The sequence below is a fragment of the Cyprinodon tularosa genome, unplaced genomic scaffold (assembly GCF_016077235.1).
Source record: "Cyprinodon tularosa strain WSP-4 unplaced genomic scaffold, ASM1607723v1 ctg438, whole genome shotgun sequence".
NCBI lineage: Eukaryota > Metazoa > Chordata > Actinopteri > Cyprinodontiformes > Cyprinodontidae > Cyprinodon > Cyprinodon tularosa.
The window spans coordinates 593,154-616,306 of NW_024039161.1; the positions used below are offsets into that span (position 1 = coordinate 593,154).

Genomic DNA, 23,153 nt, shown 5'->3' on the forward strand with positions numbered 1-23,153 from the left:
TGCAATAATTTAACATCCACCATTTCTTAACCTTGCTCAGACCCTGTTTACCGTTAGAACATTATGAAGTTACTCTGCCTTTGTTTTACCTTCAAGGTTGCCCTGGATACGTGCATTTGCGTTAATTTAACAGTTTCAGCACAATCTTTCACACTCAAGGACCACTTGAAGGTCTGATGTGCTACTCCTCTATTCACAGAACTTAGAGATAAGGGTGATAGCAAGGTGATTACATATGAAGCAAAGAAATAAAGTCCATGCAGGGGAATCCTGCCCAACTATGTACTGTTGGCCGCCTAATTTCTAATTCCAATCAGGTTCAGTTATTGTAAATTACATACCTGATGGATATATGTATTAGAATAATCACACTCTGTATGTGATGAATGGCTTAATGTTGCTGCTTAGTCTGAGAATAGGTAAATTAAATGTCCTGTCTTCATATTTGGTAAATATAAACATTTACAAGCTATGTTAATAGTTTAATAAAGTTAAAAAATAGCTAAAATTTCCCATAATCCAGTTCTAACAGAGTGTTCTCTGACTGGATGAACATAAAACTCAGTTTTAATCTATCCTCATCTTTTTGTTGAGCACTGCCAGTCAGCTGTCTGAAAGAAGCCTGCTAAAAAAAAAAAAATATTTTGCAGCTTGGAAACATATTCAGCTGTTGATGTATAATGGTTTGAGAAATAACAGGGTTTATACAGGAAGGAGGAACTCTAATTTAATGCTTTTTAATGCTCGTAGAAATAATTTTAATGCCATCAATAAGTACCCATATACATACATATATATATATATATATATATATATATATATATATATATATACATATATATATATATATATATATATATATATATATATATATATATATATATATATATATATATATATATATTTATATGGGTACTTATTGATGGCATTAAAATTAAGGCCTTGATTGGCATTAAAATATATAAAATGTGATTATCATGGCATTTCAAATGCTTTATAAAAAAAAATAAAAAATTACATTTTGTCAAATATATCAGATTTAACTGGTTCCACGTGTTTGCGTGGAACTGCTCCTGGTTGATCCTAAAGCCATACAGGTAAAAGCCAGTAAATTAGAATATTTTGAAAAACTTGATTTATTTCAGTAATTGCATTCAAAAGGTGTAACTTGTACATTATATTTATTCATTGCACACAGACTGATGCATTCAAATGTTTATTTCATTTAATTTTGATGATTTGAAGTGGCAACAAATGAAAATCCAAAATTCTGTGTGTCACAAAATTAGAATATTGTGTAAGGGTTAAATTTTGAAGACACCTGGTGCCACAAACTAATCAGCTGATTAACTCAAAACACCTGCAAAGTGCTTTAAATGGTCTATCAGTCCAGTTCTGAAGCCTACACAAACATGGGGAAGACTTCAGATTTGACAGCTGTCCAAAAGGCGACCATCGACACATTGCACAAGGAGGGAAAGACACAAAAGGTTGTTGCTGAAGAGGCTGGCTGTTCTCAGAGCTCTGTGTCCAAACACATTAATAGAGAGGCAAAGGGAAGGAAAAACTGTGGTCAGAAAAAGTGTACAAGCGATAGGGATCACCTCGCCCTAGTCAAGATTGTGAAAAAAAAACCAATTCAAAAATGTGGGGGACATTCACAAGGAGTGGACAGCTGCTGGAGTCAGTGCTTCAAGATCCACCACCAAGAGAAGCTTGAAAGACATGGGTTTCAACTGCCGCATACCTCGTGTCAAGCCACTGTTGACCAAGAAACAGAGCGAAAAGCGTCTCACCTGGGCTAAGGAAAAAAAGAGCTGGACTGCTGCTGAGTGGTCCAAAGTCATGTTTTCTGACGAAAGCAAGTTTTGCATTTCCTTTGGAAATTGAGGTCCCAGAGTCTGGAGGAAGACAGGAGAGGCACAGGATCCACGTTGCCTGAAGTCTAGTGTAATGTTCCACCATCAGGGATGGTTTGGGGTGCCATGTCATCTGCTGGTGTCCGTCCACTCTGTTTCCTGAGATCCAGGGTCAACGCAGCCGTCTACCAGCAAGTTTTAGAGCACTTCATGCTTCCTGCTGCTGACCTGCTCTATGGAGATGGAGATTTCAAGTTCCAACAGGACTTGGCGCCTGCACACAGCGCAAAATCTACCCGTGCCTGGTTTACGGACCATGGTATTTCTATTCTAAATTGGCCAGCCAACTCCCCTGACCTTAGCCCCATAGAAAATCTGTGGGGTATTGTGAAAAGGAAGATGCAGAATGCCAGACCCAAAAACGTAGAAGAGTTGAAGGCCACTATCAGAGCAACCTGGGCTCTCATAACACCTGAGCAGTGCCAGAAACTCATCGACTCCATGCCACGCCGCATTAATGCAGTAATTGAGGCAAAATGAGCTCCAACCAAGTATTGAGTATTGTACATGCTCATATGTTTCATTTCCATACTTTTCAGTTGGCCAACATTTCTAAAAAAAAAATCCCTTTTTTGTATTAGCCTTAAGTAATATTCTAATTTTGTGACACACGGAATTTTGGATTTTCATTTGTTGCCACTTCAAATCATCAAAATTAAATGAAATAAACATTTGAATGCATCAGTCTGTGTGCAATGAATAAATATAATGTACAAGTTACACCTTTTGAATGCAATTACTGAAATAAATCAAGTTTTTCAAAATATTCTAATTTACTGGCTTTTACCTGTATGGCTTTAGGATCAACCAGGAGCAGTTCCACGCAAACACGTGGAACCAGTTAAATCTGATATATTTGACAAAATGTAATTTTTTATTTTTTTTTATAAAGCATTTGAAATGCCATGATAATCACATTTAATATATTTTAATGCCAATTAAGGCCTTAATTTAAAAAATAATAATTTAATGACGTTTAATGATTAATGACCCGCAGAAACCCTGAATAATATAGTCCAATTTTAAGAACTGTATATTTCAGCAACATATATAATATAGAAAGTTAAACATTACATTTGGATATTTTCCTATTTGTCTATAAATCTTCCGGCTTAAAATGCACTAGACAAGGTCAAAAACACTCCAAACGTCTGAGAATCATATTGTTTCGGGCTTTTCTTTTAGCAAATGGCATCAATCAGCTCTGGACATGATCTGTTTTAGCATGATTTAATATGCTAAGAAGCTTTATGGTCTGCCTTGGTCAAGCAAGTGTACAAACTGCAAACTAATTCTCTAACACAGGGCAATGAAACATTTCCGTTAAACAAACTAGAAAGTGGAATAGATAAATAAAGTTGTGTTTAGATATTTTCATGTATGGTGAACAAACTACTTTTAATCTTATTCTCTGCTGTCACATATGCTGTGCACCTCAGGGAGTCTAATGAACTTAAAACATTAAACAGCGTAACCTCCATGGTGACATCACATCTAAGTAGTTCCAGTACTAATGCAAAAACATATTCCTGCATTATTAAACTCCTGTTTTACCCAAGCAAAAAGCTTTAAAATGTGTCTGTAGGGTCAGAACATTTATAAACTACAATAACAAATCTATAGGAAATATGACTTTAATTTCCTGCAAAACTCACTCTGCTATCAGGCAATTGACAGCAGTCATAAGTTGGAAAAAAAAAAACACAAGTGCAATCTAAAACATTGTGAAAAGTAAGACATTGGGAAAGATCTGAATGTACAAAGGCAGTGGGTATTACCATAAAGAATGAGGAAAAAGCAGAGCTAACTGGTTATTCTAAAGATACTGTAAGAAAAAAGGTCTTAAGATGCAAATTTTGCAGCTTGCCATGTCCCCTGTTGATACATGATGAGGCCAACATGCTGTTAGAGATGACAGGTTCAATTACTCATACCAACATTTTTGTTCCTGCTATCATATATTCATTTAATGCTTACATAAAACTGTTACATGACAACATAGAAGAAGAAAAAAAAAGTAAGCATCCATGTGTATTTATTGTGAAAAAGTAATGTTCAAATATAAACAGAGAAATCTATAATGCCAAAATAATTTCAAGCTTTTCTAAGTTGAAAAATGTTAGATAAGGTGGTCAAATCTGAAGAGTGTAGAACATTATAAAATATGAATACTACCCAACCAATATATCTATTCTATTTGGCATACTTTCAACTTTGGATTTTGGGGCTTATCCAAAGCTTGAATTGCCAAACACAGCGATTCCAAGGGTGAGGGTGAAGAAGCAAACAGCTTCCCAGGCACTGCTAAATTCAAGCTTTTATATTTTTTCCCTTACTCCTGTGTGCTTCTAATAATTACAAGTGTAAAGCAGTCTGACTTCAGCACAACTGAAGGTCATGTCTCTTGAACTTTGCTTGGCAACACTAGCTGACCCTGCTGACCCCAAAAGCATGGCCACCTGATTTCCCTGGAGTCCCAAAACAAAAACTCATTTGATGACCTCTAAACTGATCTGATCCCCCTCCACAGCTAAATTCAAATCATCTCTTTGTCCCCTGAAATCATTAGAAGGCTTCCTTTTTGTTCTGTTTTGTGTGCAAAAAAAATAATCATTAAACAGTTATATATTAAAGTCACCGTTTTTTACCTTTGCAACTCTTTCTGCATCTTATATATTTAACAATGGAACAAAGGACGTGAAATAAACCACTTCTTTCATGGTTGCATAAATAGTTCTAGATGCTGGGGCTATTTCTATGTGTTTATCTTTGGCTAACTTTGAAAGGGCCTTCATTAATATTTCAAATGCACTTCAGCTAGCGGTAAAAGGTTGTTATATCCAGACACGCAGTTGGCATACTCAACGTTTTTTCTCTAGTTGTTGGGGTTGTTTACAGGAAATGGATTGAACAGTAATTACAGGATGTTGACAACTTTCTTCCAGAAGAACATGTTTTAAAACTTTAATGGGTAAAATGAAAGCTGTTTTGCTTCCTGTATTTATTTGACACACAGTCAACGAAGAGCAAATGTAATATTTGTTTTTGCTGCCAACAGGGAAGAAGTAGTGATCCTATGAAGCATTGTTGATATTATTCTCAGTCTGCTCCTTGTTAGTTGCTGGCTTTAGGCTTTCTACTATAAAATATCTTATTGTAAAAACTATTTAGTAAGAAATTGTCCTAAATTCATTATATTTTAATTCAAAAGGCAATACCTAAAGAGCTTTCTATTTAAACATCCTTATCAAATGCTCCATAATAATCAGAAATGTTATTGATTTATTTTGACCCTCTATTTAAGCCCTTTTTAAAGCTATGCATCCAATCTTTTGCATGTCAACCACTGCTTATACCCCCTTATCTTTGATTAAATGTCCATGTTGGCTAGATGCATGTCAAGCCATTAGTGTACATTAGTGAAAATTTGGAAGACTTCCACACAATATATATACATATATATATATATATATATATATATATATATATATATATATATATATATATATATATATATATATATATATATATATATATATATATATATATATATATCACCAGCTGTCAATGGACGAAGGACAGGTCGCCTGTCCATCGCAGGGCAACACAGAGACCAACACGACAAACATCCATTGATGCACACACTCACACCTAAGGAGAATTTAGAGAAGCCAATTAAATTAAGAGTCTATCTATCTATCTATCTATCTATCTATCTATCTATCTATCTATCTATCTATCTATCTATCTATCTATCTATCTATCTATCTATCTATCCATCCATCCATCCATCCATCCATCCATCCATCCATCCATCCATCCATCCATCCATCCATCCATCCATCCATCCATCCATCCATCCATCCATCCATCCATCCATCCATCCATCCATCCATCCATCCATCCATCCATCCATCCACATGTAAAAATTAAGTTACGTTGAAGCTAAAGAGCTTTGATCTATTTTTTCCCCAAACTTTATCTTGATTGTGCATTAGGATAAAAAAGGTCAAAAGCATGACAATACCAACATCATCACCTCGATTCTTCCTGTTGTAATCATTTTCACTTAAATGAGCCTTATCCATGTGCACATCTGTAAACTGCAGAGCTAAAAAGTGTCAATTTATGTGCTAGATTGTTTTTTGTTCTTATTAAAAACGATTGGCACAGTGGTACAAGAGGAAATCACTTAAAGTTATCCCAGTCATTCAAGTGCCTGCCAGTTTCTAGTCACTTTCGATTCGAGTACCATAGGGCTACCAATACTTGGGTATGTCTTTCACTTTTCAAAGTAACTTTTTTTTCTTTTCTCCTTTACCACACTCATTCTTGTAATTTCTCAACTTTTACCTATTGATTGCTCTTCTTTAAAATAAATAGGTTTATCCCAATCTCAGCACTAGAAACATATTTTGTATCCTTGGCTTTGTTTATTTTTCCCCATTCTCTGTAATTTTATCTGATCATCAGTGCTTTATTTTCTCTACTTTTAATTTACCCTGTGTGTCTGTTAAGACCTCATTAACTTGATCTTTTTCAATTTTATTGTCATACATCCACAAGATTTCTGCAGGGATGTGCATTTCTTTTAACTCTTAGTTTTTTGGAAACTATTCAGCCAAAAGACATTTCACATCCTAAGGCCAGAAAATACTGAATCAGATTTTCTATCAATCCGACGCAAAATTCTGTCAGATGAGGTTGTGGCATGACACTCATTGAAGGTCAATGGGGATGATCTCAACCGACACGATTTTACGAAAGGAGGCTTGCATAGGTCTGACTGAGATAGAGCCTACCATAGGTCTATTTTAGTCGGACTAAGCATCAATTCAGCAGCAATTTCATGGGTCTGACAGGAAAAGAGATGCAGCTACAAAGTAAAACACATCTACTTTGAAGGAAAATACAAAAAAAAATCTGTTAATCGCACGAGAAAACAACTGCACTTCGCGTATATAGTAAGCGGGACGGATTCCTGCAAAACCAATGAAATAAACATTACAAAAAGAATACTTTACCCATAATAGGAATTCAAGAGGACAGAAAATCGATAAAGTAGTGAGCCTCTTGAGCTTCACAAAAAACAAAATAATTATGGGCAGACAGAGCAGGAAGTGCGGCGTATTTCTCTCACCTCAGGGAAAGAAAAACTCTTTACAAACTTCACAGATCTCTCTCTGTGAATCACATTTCAATGCCTCAGTCAGCATATAAACTGTCCCACTATGTTTATTGTTCTGTGTTTCTTTTCTTTAAACATTATGTTTTTAATATAGGAATATCTTAATTCTCTACGTATGTGTTCTGGTTTGAAATTCTGCACAGACTCGTTATGTGGGGCCCTGCTTTATAGTGCACTTGTAATGTATATTGTAATTTTAATGTAACTTTTAATGCACTTGTGTTTTTTATTTTGTTTTTTTCTAAATAACTTCTCCTAATCCATCCAAGTAAATATGTGATAATTGTTTTAATTTGTGTATAGCACAGAAGTGAAAAATATCTGCACAGATCTGCTCACCCTGCTCTCTCATTATGCAGTGTGACATTCGAAAAAAAGGATCGAAGATTAAAAAGTCGTAAGCAACCAGTGTGTTCAGGCCTTCAGTTGAACATGTAAATGTCCGTGTGAGTCAAGGCTCAGACGCTTTCAAAGTCATGGCATTGTTGCCATTAAAATTGATATGTGTGGTATTGTGATGCTAATGCAGCCCTTCTGCTGCCTTCAGAACTACAAGTGTTGTTTGTATATTTTTAAATCTGGTTTTCTATGTATTCTCAAACTAGCTTCTTTGTTTTTGATTATTATTTTATCAATAAAAGATCTTGATTGGGTTCTCTTGATTATTCAAATACGTTTTTTGCTTCTAGTTTTCACAGCATATATCATAGGGGGTTTGTATCAAGTCTAACTAAGAATGTTTTTTAACAAAACATTTAAGCATTTATATTTCCCATCTTGAATAAAAAAACAAAACTATACGTTACAAAACTTTTCTACAAAATGACCGGTTGGTAGAACGTAACATTTAATGCATCAGATATTAATTTTCCAATTCCCTGTCCTCTGTCTAATTACATTGTTGCAGTGTTGTTGCAACTGTTGTGTCTATCCCCCAATATTTATGTTTGTATAGCGTGGATAAGGTCTTGATTTGCACCAGCTGATTTGGATAAAATCTTTTAAAGTATAGCAAACAAGCTCAATGAGCTTTAATCTAAGTGATTCAGATTAGGTTCTCCCTCAGTGATGTACAGGCAGCAGCAGTTTGCTTTGGATCATTGTTCTGGAAGAATCCATTATTTGTTCCAAAAGAAGTTAATATATATGGGATATAAGGTGCTGCTTGAAACCGTCAGTTCATAATTACTTCTTAGATGACCATAGGTTTTTCTCCATATGAATAAATAATTTCACCCACATGTAGTTATTGGTCTAGGTAGAAAGTGGCCTTTATCTGAAACTACAGTACACTTTCTTTTGATACTACACTTGGCATAGTATTCTACTATAAATCTAGTGCTGTTTAATCTGTGAGGACATTATGCCAAAAAGAATCAGACTGCCTTTATTTGTCATTGTACAGAGCACAATGAAATTTTTTCCTGAACAACCGATGCAAGAGACATATTACAACAACATAAATGGGGAGACAGGTGCCTGAGGCTGCAGCCATTGCATTAGATAGATAATAATGGCAAACATAGGGGGTAGATGAAGATTACAAAAAAATAAACTCTCACACAGTGTCTTTGCAGGGCATGGTGTGAGATTGCAAAATCAAAACAAAAAATCTACATAAAGCATATGGATATGGGGAAGGGAGGGAGGGAACACAGTTATTAGGGAATGGGGGGAGAAAGCAAGTGAAGGTGGTGGGGTTTGAGAACTGCCCTAAATCTTGTACTAGTTCAACAGTAGGGCTCGGCATGGTTCAGTTGTGGCTTGGTGTCCGGCTTTGCAACTCACAGATCTCTTTGCCTTTTAACGACGCAAACTTCTTCTCCTATTAACAATAAAAGGCATCAAAAGGGTGTGGAGCAACCTGGGATGATGCAGAGACCAAGGCTCTTATTGAACTTCAAGCCGAGGATGCAATCCAGGCACAAAATAATTTCTGGAATGTTACAGGCGATGCCATTTTTGGTTGCCTAATTCCTGCCTTGAGAGCTGTAGTATTGTGGACTGCCGATAGGAGGCAAGGAACCGTGCTAGCCTGATGTGTAAATGGTCGTAAGAGCGTTGCACAGTGAACTGATCGAAGCTCAGCCCGAAATCGTCAAGAATCGTTTCACAGGGGTAGTGTAAATGGGGAAATAGTCAAACTAAAATCAGTCAGCATAACCCTCTGAAAAAACCGAGCATTCATGTCATCATTCAGCCTTTTTATTTCATCCATGGCTATTCAAATGTCTCTGGATTATAAACCTCAACGAGTAAGTTTAAAGGGCTTAAATTGCTACCAACATAGACAGAATGTTGAAAATGTGCTACAGACGTCACAACCCCACAACACACAAGCATAATTTGTCACTGCACACCCCCGGTGCTCTAAAGTCCAGGAGTGATGTAGCTGATATTAGACAATGTGGTTATAAAAGTAATTCGAAAATCAGAATTCAAATAAGTTGTCACAACATCTGACATAACTTTTATTACCATAACTTTGATTCATATTATGGATATTGTATGAAATTATCATAAAACCAACATTATCTCTTTTAAGCCTTAACAAAATGTCAAGAATTGATAGAAAATTTGATAAATAAACATTTAACTTTTAAGAAGCTGAAAAAAAGAAACCTGTATTAATTTAAGGGTCATAGTCATATCATATTAGATCACTTTTTTCGTTTAGCTCACTCAGGTTACATATAAACTTTTTCTGAAACATTACTCTTGTTATATTACTAGTTATTTTTGCATTTAAGTGGCGGCAAAGGCGTTGGATGCCGGAGTTTCCCCAGCAACCGGAGGGTTGTCGATTCAAGCCCTGGTTCCGGGTTTTTAATGTTGTTGTGTCCTTGGGCAAGACACTTGACATGGACCTACTGATGGTGGTCAGAGGGCCTGGTAGGGCCTGTGTATGGCGGCCTCACTTCTGTCAGTGAGCCCGGGGCAGTTCTGGCTATAATGTATCTTGCCACCATCAGTGTGTGTGTGAGCATGGTTTAAAGCACTATGGTCAAGTCTACTGGTTTGAAATAAAGTTAATTATAGACCAATTAATATTACTCTTTTTGCTCAGTTTGTAAGTAAATGAAGCCTTTTGTCCATATTTACTATAACATTGAGTGAACAGAGGTATGATTCTGTTCTTGGGTGCAGGGAGTAAACAAGCAAGTAATGTGGCTCACCCAGTTAGCACCTCCCAGTGAAGTTGGGCATATAAAGAAGAAAAGTCCAGGATCAGTGCTAAACAATATTTAATTCCAAGAGGGAAAGAACTGAAATAGTGCTCAGAATACAGTATGAATGTCAGTGGTCATTGAAGCGGAAGCTAAAACCTGCCGAGGCATTCAGATATCACTGCAGAGTTGATGGATGCCTGAGTACACATCTGATACTGGTTATTAACGCTATTCTTAATCTCTACAGTCTAAGTCCAGGTTACATTCTAAATATATCATATCATAATTTGATTGTTTGATTGAATCCCAATGATTTTTTGCAGCTTCAACAAGAAACTCCACAATACAATAAAAATATTATGGAAACCTCAGGTAAATAGTCTTGTGTCTTTTAAGTCTGAATTTTCTGCATTTTACATTTCCATCAAGAAGAGCCATTGTTTTTAAGTTATTTCATCTCTGACAAGAAAGAGCCAGTCTCAGGTAATCCAGTTGTGTGTTTATCCGTCTTTTCAGGTGGACTTTTTCCTGTTGGGTGCATTTACCATCTTGTCATTTCTCCTAGCGTGTCTTGTTGTTTTTAGGGAGGAGGTCGGTGGGTAGTGGGGAAATCATGAAGACGGACGACGCTGTCACACCGGGATTGTGTTTGTCGCAATGCAAGCATTTTCCTCCGCTCTATTATCATTACTATTGCTGATGTTATTGTTACAACAGCCATCTCAGGAAGTTGTAGCGCTGCTGGAGCCGAAAGGCAGAAAAGTGAAATGGGGAAATGGAAACATTGGGATTCAAGAGGCTGAATGTGTGTTGTATAATATCTGCATTTACAGATAATTGGCAGCATGGCGTATGACTGCTGTGCATTCTGTTTTTTTGTTGTTGTTTTTTTCTACTACAAACATAAAAGAACAATCAAGCTTCGGGAACAATTTTAATTTCCCAAACTGCAAAGGCCATGAGTGGTAATCAAATGCATAGTATCAAATCCAATGTTGTAAAGTTGTAAAAACAAGTTTTAGTTTTGGCATAAACATAATAGTCACAGTTGAGGTTTTACATGTGAAGCCATCTCTCCTCTCTGTCTCATTCGGCCGTCCTTTAGGATGCTGGAGCAGGTGTGATAAATGCTACCGTTTAAATCAAAGCCCCCCACTTTCCCCCTCCTCATTCCTCTGGGGAGAAATAGGATGCCTCCATGCAGATTGATATCAAGAGGCCCAGCCATCTCCTGAAAGCTCTGACTGATGGTCTGCCTGGATAAAAAATGAACTTTATACCCAACATTCTGGTTATGATTCATCTGTCTCCCCGTTCATCCACACAGACCTTCACCACAGTACATGCTCTATGGAAACATTACACTTTATCATATATAGAGCCCTTCTGCCTGCCCACACCCAGAAGATACCAAAATGTTAGCATGTGCAGGGTTAGATGAATTTAGTACATGTTTTTTCCCAGAAGGTGAGCTAAACAAAATATCAAAAGTAGTTAATTCTCTTTATAAAATTTAGTACTGATTTGATATACAGATGCATCTCAACAAACTGAGAATGATCTTGGTAATTTGTTTAGAAATTAATTTATGGTATCATATACAGCTAACTGTATAACAAACTCTCATTTATATTACTATGGATGATTATGGCTTACATCTAATAAGAATACAAAAAATGGTTATAAAAAAAGTAAAATGACAAAAAAAAAAAACAACAATGAAAAATATTTAAATGCACAAATGCAATTTTATGGCATTCACAATTATTAAGGAATGCCACTAACAACCATCAAAAATTTGGCCACACTGCACACACTCCATCAACTATCACAGTTCTCAGACAACACTGTCATAGTTGGCCTCATCTAAGATCCCAGTGTAAAGACAGTGGACACAAGTATTTGTGGAAAGGTCAAAGTTGGGAAAACAAATAAGCTAGAGGTGGATATCCGCAAATACAGAGCCACCATCACTACAGTGGTGAACATCCAGAAAGCTGAGTGTTACCTAAAAGATATTCCAAATTTACACTGCATTCAGCTCTGCTCTGGATTCTAGAGGAAATAAACAGCCATAATAAAAAAACAACAACAAAACACTACACTATTACACTGCCAACATATAAGAGAAATAATCCAGAGGAATACTGTTAGCAAACCTGCCTCAACCTTTTTTTGGAACAATCTATTTTCAGATATCAATTGGGAACAAACATGGCTATTGCCAAGAAAAAATTTTGTTTCTAATAAAATACGGGAAGTGTCCCTTAAAATTTTACACAGGTGTTATCCTGTTAATTCAGTACTGAGCAAATATATTCCAAATATTGATCCACTTTGTTCCTTCTGTCACATTGAAAAAGAAACATTAACCCACCTTTTTTGGGAATGCTCTTTTAGCAAAGTTTTTTGGTGTGACTTCAATAATTTTGCTAATGGGAAATGCAATATACGTATTGCGCTGAATGTTAAACATGTTCTGTTTGGTTTTTCCAAGGGCAGTATGTCTGGGAAAGAATATATTATAAATTTTCTTATTCTGTTAGCCAAGTTCCACATACATGCTTGTAAATTTGCTAAAAACAAACCCAACCTCACTATTTTTAGAGCTTATGTAAGTTGTTTTTTGGACTCCTTAAAAATATGCACCAACTCTAAAGCTATGAAACTTATGACCCTAAGTGGTGAACTTAATTTGTAATCTATTTTTTTTTCCTGTTTTATGGAATTCTGTAGTTCTGTTACCCCAGTACCTCGAGCATACTAATGTCTGCAATTGTATATTCTTTATTTGTAAATAAAGTTTGTTTAAAAAAAAAAAAAAAAAAAAAAACTATTACACTGCCTCTGGATGGCTATGGTGTGCAGATGGGCCAGACTTCAGGCAATTTACAGAACTTGCATTTCAAAAACAGGGAACTGAACAATCGCATCACCCAAGAACTGTTTACCTAGAATGGTTAAATAGCCCTGAAGCTTGTTATGTTAATAGATGTCCAGACATATTTGTGTATATTAGTAACGTAATACTTAAGACCAGGCTGCCCATAATTGGTCCTCGGGGGCCACTGTCCTACAGGTTTTTACAGAAAGTCAGCTGTGGAGAAGAAGGTAAACCTCTCAAACCTGCAGGATAGCGGCCTTCGAAGTCTGACTTTGGACAGGCCTCCTTTAGGTAAATTACTGGGCTGTAAAACATGTTTGTGCCAAAAACAGCTACAACTATAGCTTCTGTGCATTCAGCTTACTCAGCCACTACAAAAATCAACTACTGAAAATATCTGAATGCGAAAAAAAAAAAAAAAAAAAAAAACTGAAGCAGATTTAATTGTTTTAAACCAATAGGAGTTGTTTAGGTCTTACATCTTACATCTGTGTTTATTCATGATATTTACAGAGTGAGCTGCAGACGCCCCTTGGAGCATCACTGCAGCAGAGCAGAGTGGACGCAGTGCAAATCAAGGCAAAAAAAAAAATCCCTCTTGCACATCGTTTCCAGTAAATGAAGTTGTTAAAGAGATTCTCCTTCTGTAAAAGACTGTTGCATCACAGATGAACAAAGGAGCGTTAATAAAGATCCTTTCTACCAGTAGTAGAAATTTTATTGTCTTTATGTTTTTTGAATACTTCTAAATATGTTATTTTTTCTGCATTAACAACTTACTTACACTGTGAATTTATGTTTACTGTACAGTACTTACTTTAATTTTCTTTTTCTCACTTTTGTGTGTATCCGCATAATCTTATTGACCTTTCACTGGTATACTTGAACTTTCCCATTGTAAGAGAAAAAGGGTATTTCAATTCTATTCTGTTCTTAAACACGTCTGTAGCTCTTATAGTCTCAGTAATAAAGTAATTGATAAAGATTTATCAATAAATTTTAATATAGAGCTGCATCTAATCTTTAGTAATGTAAAGTTTAGTGCAATTAAAATGTATAGGAAAAAAGTACAAACAACCGGCGTAGCTACAGCCTTTAAAGCATTACGTCGCAAAATCCATTCAACACTTTGGGGGGAGATTCACAAAGTAACATGTGCAGCTACTGGACACAAACTGATACAGAACATGAGCTACAACAACTGTGTACATAATATTTATGAACTATATAAGTTAGATACAAAGATACTTTATATACAGTATATATATATATATATATAGCATCAAAGATTTGTTTTTCTTTTTATAAGAAAATTATTTATCATCAAAAATCATTGGAAACTCTGAAAGAAGAGAGGAGGGACAGAATCCAGGTTGTTTTATGTGAATAAATGGCAATTTGGAGTCCCACGTTATCAGCTGGTGTTAGTCTGCTGTTTTACCAAGTCTACAGGCTGAGCAGCCAACTAAAAGGCCATTTTCAGTGACTAGACCAGTGGATTTATTGTAAAGTACATGCAAAGTCTTCTCAGTGGCTGAGATTTCTATATAAAAAGTAAAACACAACAAAAAAGCGATAATATATCATTAAACCAGTAATGTAGCTGTGAAAGAGATACGTTTCACTTTTCTAACTGATATACTGAACTTTATAAGCATGTCATTACATATTATTAAGGTACACTTGTAAGATTAAAAATATACTTTAAAATATTTGCCCTTAAAACATTGCATGTGTTTATTGGAAGATGTCTTGTTCCGACCTCAAAGATGTGTTCAACCAATGTTCCTGCTTGGTCCGTCAGCCCCTCCATACCATCATGAGTGACAGGCAGACAGTGCATAGGGGTCACATTACTCATACTTAGCATTCTGTTCCTCTTCTTTCCTGCACTAACAACATGGTGAAGTGTTTCACTTGGTGCTCCAAACAGGAGAAGGTGTGGGAGGCGTTGTGCAAAAATATAAAACACTAACCAAGCTATGGAATCCTACCAATTTGCCATTTAAAAGTGTAATATATATATATATATATATATATATATATATATATATATATATATATATATATATATATATATATATATATATATATATATATATATATTACACTTTATGTACTTTATATATACATACATACAGATGAATCACACTGTAACATTTCACTTAGCATGGATCGAACTTTGACATGGATGCAGTATTTATGTGGGTATTAAGGTCTTTGTAATTTCTTTTTTGTTAAAACAAAACTCAAGGCTATTGAGTTAACATATAAACTTGTGTTTGGGGAAGAGTCACATTAAATTAGTGAATTCTTTAATCAGCTTAGCTTCAATTTTCGAAGGGACAGTATACTGTAACTGGAACTGCCTATCATTAAAAATTCAGAGGGCAAAGGAAATTTAGGAATTTATAAAAACAATAAAGAGACATCTTGCTATGAAAATCAGTAATTTTCCATCATAGTTTCCCACAAAAAACTGAAACGAAAGTGTAAACACTAGACATGACAGCTATAGATTAGAAAGTAAGGATGACACCAAAAATGTAGATTAAGAACACAACTGCATTAAATATTTGTTAAAGAAAGTTACGTGAGACTATACACTGTAGTGCGTATTTCAAAGTCTCCCAGAATGTGGATAATCCTGGGGTAGGTCCTCTGTTGCAAAAAAAAGCAGTTTGCTCCAACATTGCACACGATGTAAGCTACTTATGTCACCATGCTTTATTATAGTGACATCATATTATGACCATAGGTACTACTTGAGAGAGCCTGGTATGAGCGGTTGCATATCGATGAGCTGTGGCATGTAACATATGCACTTGTATCAATCGGTTTCTAGAGCATTTAAAGGAGAACCACCAAAGCTGGCCTCACCCCAAGGTTATCACATGAATTGGGCCAACACAGGGTTGGCAGTTCTATTATTCATTTATTACAACACCCTTGAGAACCAGATATAAGAAATGTTTCCTGCCACCAGAAAGGCTTCAACCAAAAGGTTCTTGCCAAGCACCCTGAATCCACATTAAATCACATGTAGGCAATAGCAGGCCCCTTGCTCATAGAGACTGGTATGTGTTAAAGTCGCCAAGCAGTTTGTGAAAAGAGCCCACACCTCCAAATTGCATATAGGCAAGTTCTTTCTAAACCGGTGTGAGTATTTCAAGCAGCAAGTCTAATGGAAAGAACATTTCTCTCCCTGTTAAAGAGGAACTCTGAAATCATGTTTTGTGAATAATAAAATTAAGAAATGGGAACTGTGGAATTGGTATTACAAGTTATGAGTAAAAAATAAAACTGGTACTCCAAATGTTGCTGACTAGCTCACAATTATTAGTAGACAGCACACATTGCATCATATAGATAGGAGTGTAATGTTAGTGTTAAGTACAAATAATTAGGCAGGGTTGCAATTCCATGTGACTCTCTGCACCGCAGCTAGCTTTAGTGCATCCTGTGATTATACTGTTAAGTGAATTACAATTTTAATAGTATTTTCCTCAACACTATAAGGTTGAAAAATATGGTGAAGTTGAAGAAAGTGACAAAAAAAAACTCCCCACATTCTAAAGCTGAAGAAATGTTGTGGAAATTTGTTACCCTTGGCGGTAGCATCGAGAAAAGGATGGCTTGGAAAGCAGTAGAAAAAAATTAGGGTTGTGCTAGAGCACAGTGGCATCATTATTGCCTAAACACTGAAAGTATGTTTTCCAAGATCGCTTTTACTCAGTAGTGATGGGATTCTACCATACTATGCTGGAGTAAATAATATTAAATTTGTGAAATTCACCAGACAAAAGAACTTAAAAGTATGTTCAGACATGCAATACTGATGCATTTCATAACATTTATAACACACCAAATGTCAGCAGTTTGTAGAGCCATTTCAAGGTTCAGTCAATCATCAGTGTTCTGAAGAAACTGAAACCTCAAGAGAGAAAAACAACCTCAAGCCCCAGCAGGAAATGAAACCAGCCAATTTGCTCTGATCAAAAGGTATTAAAATAAAAAAAATAAAAAAAATCTCTAAAAGACTGATTAAAGATCACAAAGTAAACATATATTTAATAATGTTAGGAATATTCAAACATATTTTGAACAAAGGCTAGCTTCCATATAAGCTAAGTGATGGAATTTGTTTCAAGTCCATTAATGTATTAGGCATTTATAATTATATTTATCTAAGAGTGAAAATACTCTGCTGGAGATTTTAAATGTCAAGAGTAGAGCACATACCCAAAGTGCAGCCAGGCACTTTAGAAAGAGTATTTTAATATCAACTTCCTCCATAATAGATTTACTATTTCCCCCACTCTGGCTGACACATCCTGGCAGGTCATCAATTGAGATATTCCACTTTGGAAACCAAATAGACATAGATTGAGGTACTTACCCTAATGAGACCTCTGTTCCTGATGTGCTCTTTTGTGAGACTGTATTGAACGGGCACAGTGTATACATGTACCTGCAAAGGAGATAGAAAGCAAAATTCAGTTCCTGAATGAGATGGTCCAGATGGTCTTATTTATATGTCAGACAACTTTTTTTACTTAGAACATGCTTGGTTGATTTCCTCTATTTTAGGACTCTGATGGAAAGAAAAATGCTGGCATGTGCAAATATAACTGGCAGATTTTAGCCCACCACCATGTTCAGCATGAGTAGAAATGCCAGCTAATATGCATTATAATACAGAGCATTGTGTTCTCTCTGCTGGATGTGTTTGCACATCTGGTTAAAATTTATCTACAGAAATACTTGATATGAATATTAAAACCCTCTTAAAAATTGGTTTCCTTAAGAATCAATGTATTTTTTGAGAATATAGCAGTAAGTGGTGAAAAACCACAGCATAATTACCATAACACTGCTATTTCTATCTCTACTTTGCTTGTCTCGAGCCATCCTCCCTGCCCACAACTTTAAGGAACCATTACCATGATGGCAAGAAATATTTTGTAACCAGTTCCAAACAGATCTGACGTTCCTAGTAAGATCTTGACCCTGTTGTGATAAAACCTTAAAATCATGCCCCAGTGTTTAACTGCTACTTGCCTCGAGCAAAACACCAAAAAGCTCAGGACACATGATAGACCGATCTGTATGTATATAATGTCAACTTACTAAGCAGCTTGCAAAAGATGACTAAATTGCTGGCAATGGTTAGATAATCTTTGACTGAACAGGGAAAGTACATTCTGTGCTTCTCTTGGCTGACGTTTCTGGAGTAAGCTCAAACTCCTCCAAATGAGGACTTACTAAAAGAGAAACCTCTGGAAGCTCACACAAAACTTTCAGTAACTTTAAGAGCTGCTTTCTAAATACTGAGCTGCTACATATGCAGACTTGCCCAACTCTCCATTAGCAAATAAATACAAAAATATACAATGCCTGTCTAAATCCTCAGTCATCCAGGTCATAGCAACCAAAAGCATGCTTGAAACATAGGACACTGGACTCTTGCTTAGTTTTTCTTAAGATGTTTCAGCACCTATCCAGGAGTCTTTATCAATTTTGCCAGCTTAACCCTGGAACAATCTGTTATTGGAAAGCTGATGTCTTTAGACAGCATGGAGCCAAAGCGACAAAATATACTCTTGTGCCATAAACCATGATAATAGTTTGGGATATTGGGAATAAAGGTACATGCTTTATATTAACGTTATTGTTAATTGGGTTTGGCAGATGAAAGCCTTGCTCTGCAGCTGACTTTGCTCTACAGCACATCGGCCTAAAATACATAGTATCACAAGACACTCCCAAAAAACTGCACCTTTGCCCCCTGCAGTGCTTTGAGGATAAAGCAACTTTCTCAGGCCTCTTTTTTTCCTCTTTGGGGACTGCTCTCTGACCAGATTGCAGCTGAGAGACACCACTGTGGCCCCATGGCCAGGGGCGAGAACTGCAAATGACCAAGGCTAAGTGGATCTGGTGGCTGACATCAGAAATCAATTACTGCAAAAACACTTTTTGCAACATTCCTCTAAGTTTGAGGAACTTTCAGATGCTTAAAGAGGTGAAGAGAGTGAGCTAGAGGACCTTCCCTGATGTATACCCAGTTTGAACAAGGAACTCTCCTGGTGTGAGCCCGCCATGCTAAGGTGCTAATACTGGAGGAACCCAGCCTTTCCAAAACATAAATAGCAGAGGTAGAGGTCTGGCACATTTAGGGACAGATTTTCCAGCTAAACAATATGTAATTTTGATGATCTTTGGTAATTTCATGTGGTTACTGTTGAGTAAAGTCAAAGCTAACAAGATGAACCACAGGGTTCTAACTAGTTTGCTAACTAGTTTATTGTTTATAAAGCTAAAACACACTTTTATTTCACTAAGGGGTTGAACACTAATATAGCATTAACATCCATGGGTTTTATCATATGTATATTCTAATTTGATTTCCAAATTATGACCAAAACTGAATTCAGGGGAACCCTCATGTCTGCTAGCTCACAAAGAAGGTAAAGAATCAATTAACTAAAGGTTATGGGTTGCTGATTAAGCAATTTTATTAAATGAATTGCATTCATTGCGTTATTTGGCCAAAATATGTTTTAATCACCTCTTGGATTTGCATTGTGAAATGGTTTGAAAACATTCCAATTTAAATAAATTAGTTGAAAGCTCATTTGATCACATTCCAAATTCTTCAAGATAAACTTTGGTTCTTAAACATAAAATGTATGCTAAACTTATTTTATTGCATATTGCTCATTAATTATGGTTTTCAACTATGTTTTTCCTTCTTCTTTGCACACTTCAGAGCGATGGCTAGTGCAGTGCATTTGGGCTCTGAGAAGCTTGCAAGTACCCGGCTCACCAGGCGCTGCACAGTGGCAGCCCACTGCTCTCCAAGGGGATTGGTTAAATACAGAGTTAATTTCTCCATTGTCAAATTAATTAAGTTCTATTTCCTTTTTCTCTTTGTATATTTCTAGTAGCTTAGTTTGGTTGAGTTTCACTAGTTTAGTCAAGAGTTTCTACCTGAAGTTGACTTAGAGCTGAATGATTTTAGGTAATAAATGTATATTTTGAATAGGTCATCACCGAAAGAACGAGATCCCAGATACAAGTGGCCGAAATTAGCTTTCTCTGTAGTGTGTTTGGGCTCTCCTTTAGAGAAAGGGTGAGGAGCTCAGTGACCCTGGGAGGACTAGGAGTACAGACCTCCTGGAGGCATCTGGTTAGGATGCCACCAGGAGGTCTCCCTGGTGAGTTGTTCTGGGTACGTCCCATTGGGAGGAGACCTAAGGGGGATCCAGGGCACACTAGAGGGACTATGTTTCTTGGCTGGCCTGGTAATGCTTGGTATTCCCAGGGAGAAACTGAAGCTGCTACCCCCGCGACCCAAGAAAGCGAAAGAGGATGGATGGATGGATGGATGGATGTAGAATGGAGGTTCTGTTGAATTTTCTATAATTGTGCAGGTATCTATTTGACAATGATTTTAGCTTGATTAACACTGTCATTTTCTGTTCTAATACACAGCTAGTAGATGCTACTAAGAAAAGTATTAGTTTCTTCATGGATCGGTTAACTGCAACATAATCAGATTAAAGAAAAGAACCTAAATTAATTATACTGCATATATAGATACGCCAGAAACACCTTACAAAAAAAAGCTAAGTGTCACAAACTTCAAAAATTATACCAATGCTCCCTTGCCATGCAGTGTTTTAAACATTTAGTGAATTTATTTATGCATTGAGGTGCTACAAATACACAAGGAAACATGTTTAACATAAATGAATACAGTAAGATCAATACTTAGAATAAACATGTGTAGGCTGTATTTTTAAAGGGTAACATGGCAATTATTAATTAACAAGAAAAATATACAGTTAGATTAAATAATATACATATGTGCTGAGATGTTTTTTCCTCTATTGGGAACTGTGTCAGTTAGGGACCTGGGCCTTCTAAATAAGGCTAGTAGGAAATGGGAAGGAGCTGATTTTGTGATGTGATGTTCTGTACTTCATTGCCCGCAGTCTCATACCTAAGGGGAGAGTCTGAAACAGCTTGTACCCATGTTTAGAGGGGTCAGCTACAATCCTTTTTACTTGCCTCTCGGTTCTGAAGGTGTACAGTTCCAGAAGAGAATAAAGATTGCACCCCATCACGCTCTCTGCAGAATGGATGATATCCTGCCTCCTGTTCTTGTTCCACGTGGTGACAGATAAATACCAAATGGCAATGGTGGAGGGGAGGATGCACTAAATGATGAAGGAGTATACATGCACCATAGTTGTCTTTGGCAGGCTAAACTTCTTCAAATTTTTCTTTGTGATATTCAGCCCTACTTCAAGATCCTGAACAATGATGATGGAGATCAATCTCCTACGTGTAGACAGACTCTTTCCTCTTAGAGATGAGTCCAGTGAGGTTAGTGTCATCTGCAAACTTCGAGAACTTGACGGACTGGTGACTGGAGGTGCAGCTGAGGAGCAGAGGGGAGAGAAAATAGCCTTGAGGTGAACTGATGGTACTGGAATCTGGGACTTGTTTTCCCAGGTAAACATTCTACTTTCTGTCTGTCAGGATGTCTGGGATCCGCCCTTAGATGGATTCAAGCATGCTTAGCTAGGAGAGCTTGTCCAGCAAAAGGGCTGGGATGGTGGTAGTGAAACAATGCTCAAGTCCATAAACAGGATCCAGGCATAGGTTCCTGGGTAGTCCAGTTTCTGCAGGATGTAGTGAAGAGCCATGTTTATTGCATCATCCATGAACCTGTTGGCTCTTTGTGTGAAATTCAGCAAAATCAGAAGTTGTGACCAATTTAAGGTCGTCCTATGGTCCTTGTTTTTTTGGGGGGGAAAGGTATAATGGTGGAGGCTTTGATACATGCCGGCACATGCCAAGTCTCCAGTTAAATATGTATGTAAATGGAAAAGACATCTGATAAGTACAGTTTTTAACGGTGGATGGGGAAACATGTTCCAGTCCATCTACTTTGCAGGGGTTCTGCCTCTTAAACAGCCAGAGGGTGTGTTTTTGCAGTTGTACTTTCAGTCACTTTGAGAACAGCAGTTTAGCTTCTAGCACCACCTACTGTAAACCAGAGTTTGTCATTGTTATATCTCACCAAGCAATCTTCACAAAAGCTGATGTAGAAGGTTACAGCACCTTTAAACCCTTCCAAGATATTGGTAATGGTCCTGAAAAATTCCAGTCAGTGCAGTCCAAACATGCCTGGAGATCCTCTACAGGTTCACTTGTCCAGCTCTTTGATGACTTGAGCACAGGCTTACACAGCTTTAACTTTAGCCTGTATGAAGAAATAAGGTGGAGCCTCATGTGATCAGTGTGGCCAAGAGCAGTGTGGGGGATGACATGATAGGCACCACTCAGTGCAGTGAAGTGGTTATTTTGCCAGTAGACATCTCAGGTGCAGCTCTTTATCAAATCACTCTGCCTTGTTTTCTTTTGATCTGTCATGGTTAAATGAGTTCAAATATGTATTATTTGAGTTAGTTTTTAATTCAATGCTCAAAGTAAATAGAGAAAGTGGGTTATATTTTAACCCTGTGTAAAGGCGTGATCAGAAGTGAACTACCTCTTGGCAATATAAAGGATTTGATCCGAGCAATGTAAATGGCACAAAACAGGCATGTAGAGGGAAGTAAAACTGCAAATAGCACTGTAGATTAAATAGAAAATGTAAGTAAATAGAATGACTAGAAATGTTGTTTGAGTTGAACTTTTCTATAAATGTATCCATAGTTTCCAAATGGGGGATAGGACTTGAGAACTCTCTTGTTGAGAGGAGTACAAAAAGAAAAATGCGGGAACTGCTGCCTTAATCAGTCAATGATTGGATCTGGGTGTGGCATAGGGTGAGGGAGTGTAGTGGAGTAAAACCTTTTTTCCTTTCATACCTCAAAGGAGGGTGATCCGTCCCCCAATGCGGGATAAAAAGTCCTGATACTGGGTACTGGACAGATGGAAGTACCACCAGAAGCAATCATTATCCAACCAGCCGTAGG

The 23,153-nt window shown here is 36.8% G+C and overlaps 1 protein-coding gene across 1 annotated transcript in view; it reads right to left on the minus strand.

Annotated features, from left to right (window-relative positions):
- LOC119792974 (glucosidase 2 subunit beta-like) overlaps positions 1 to 17,644 on the minus strand; it is a 48,943-nt gene extending 31,299 nt beyond the window's left edge. The window contains exon 1 of the mRNA XM_038299855.1: positions 17,561 to 17,644. Coding sequence (XP_038155783.1) covers positions 17,561 to 17,628 — 68 coding nt within the window. The 5' untranslated portion in view covers positions 17,629 to 17,644. The remainder of the gene's footprint in view (positions 1 to 17,560) is intronic.
- Positions 17,645 to 23,153: the final 5,509 nt, after the last annotated feature.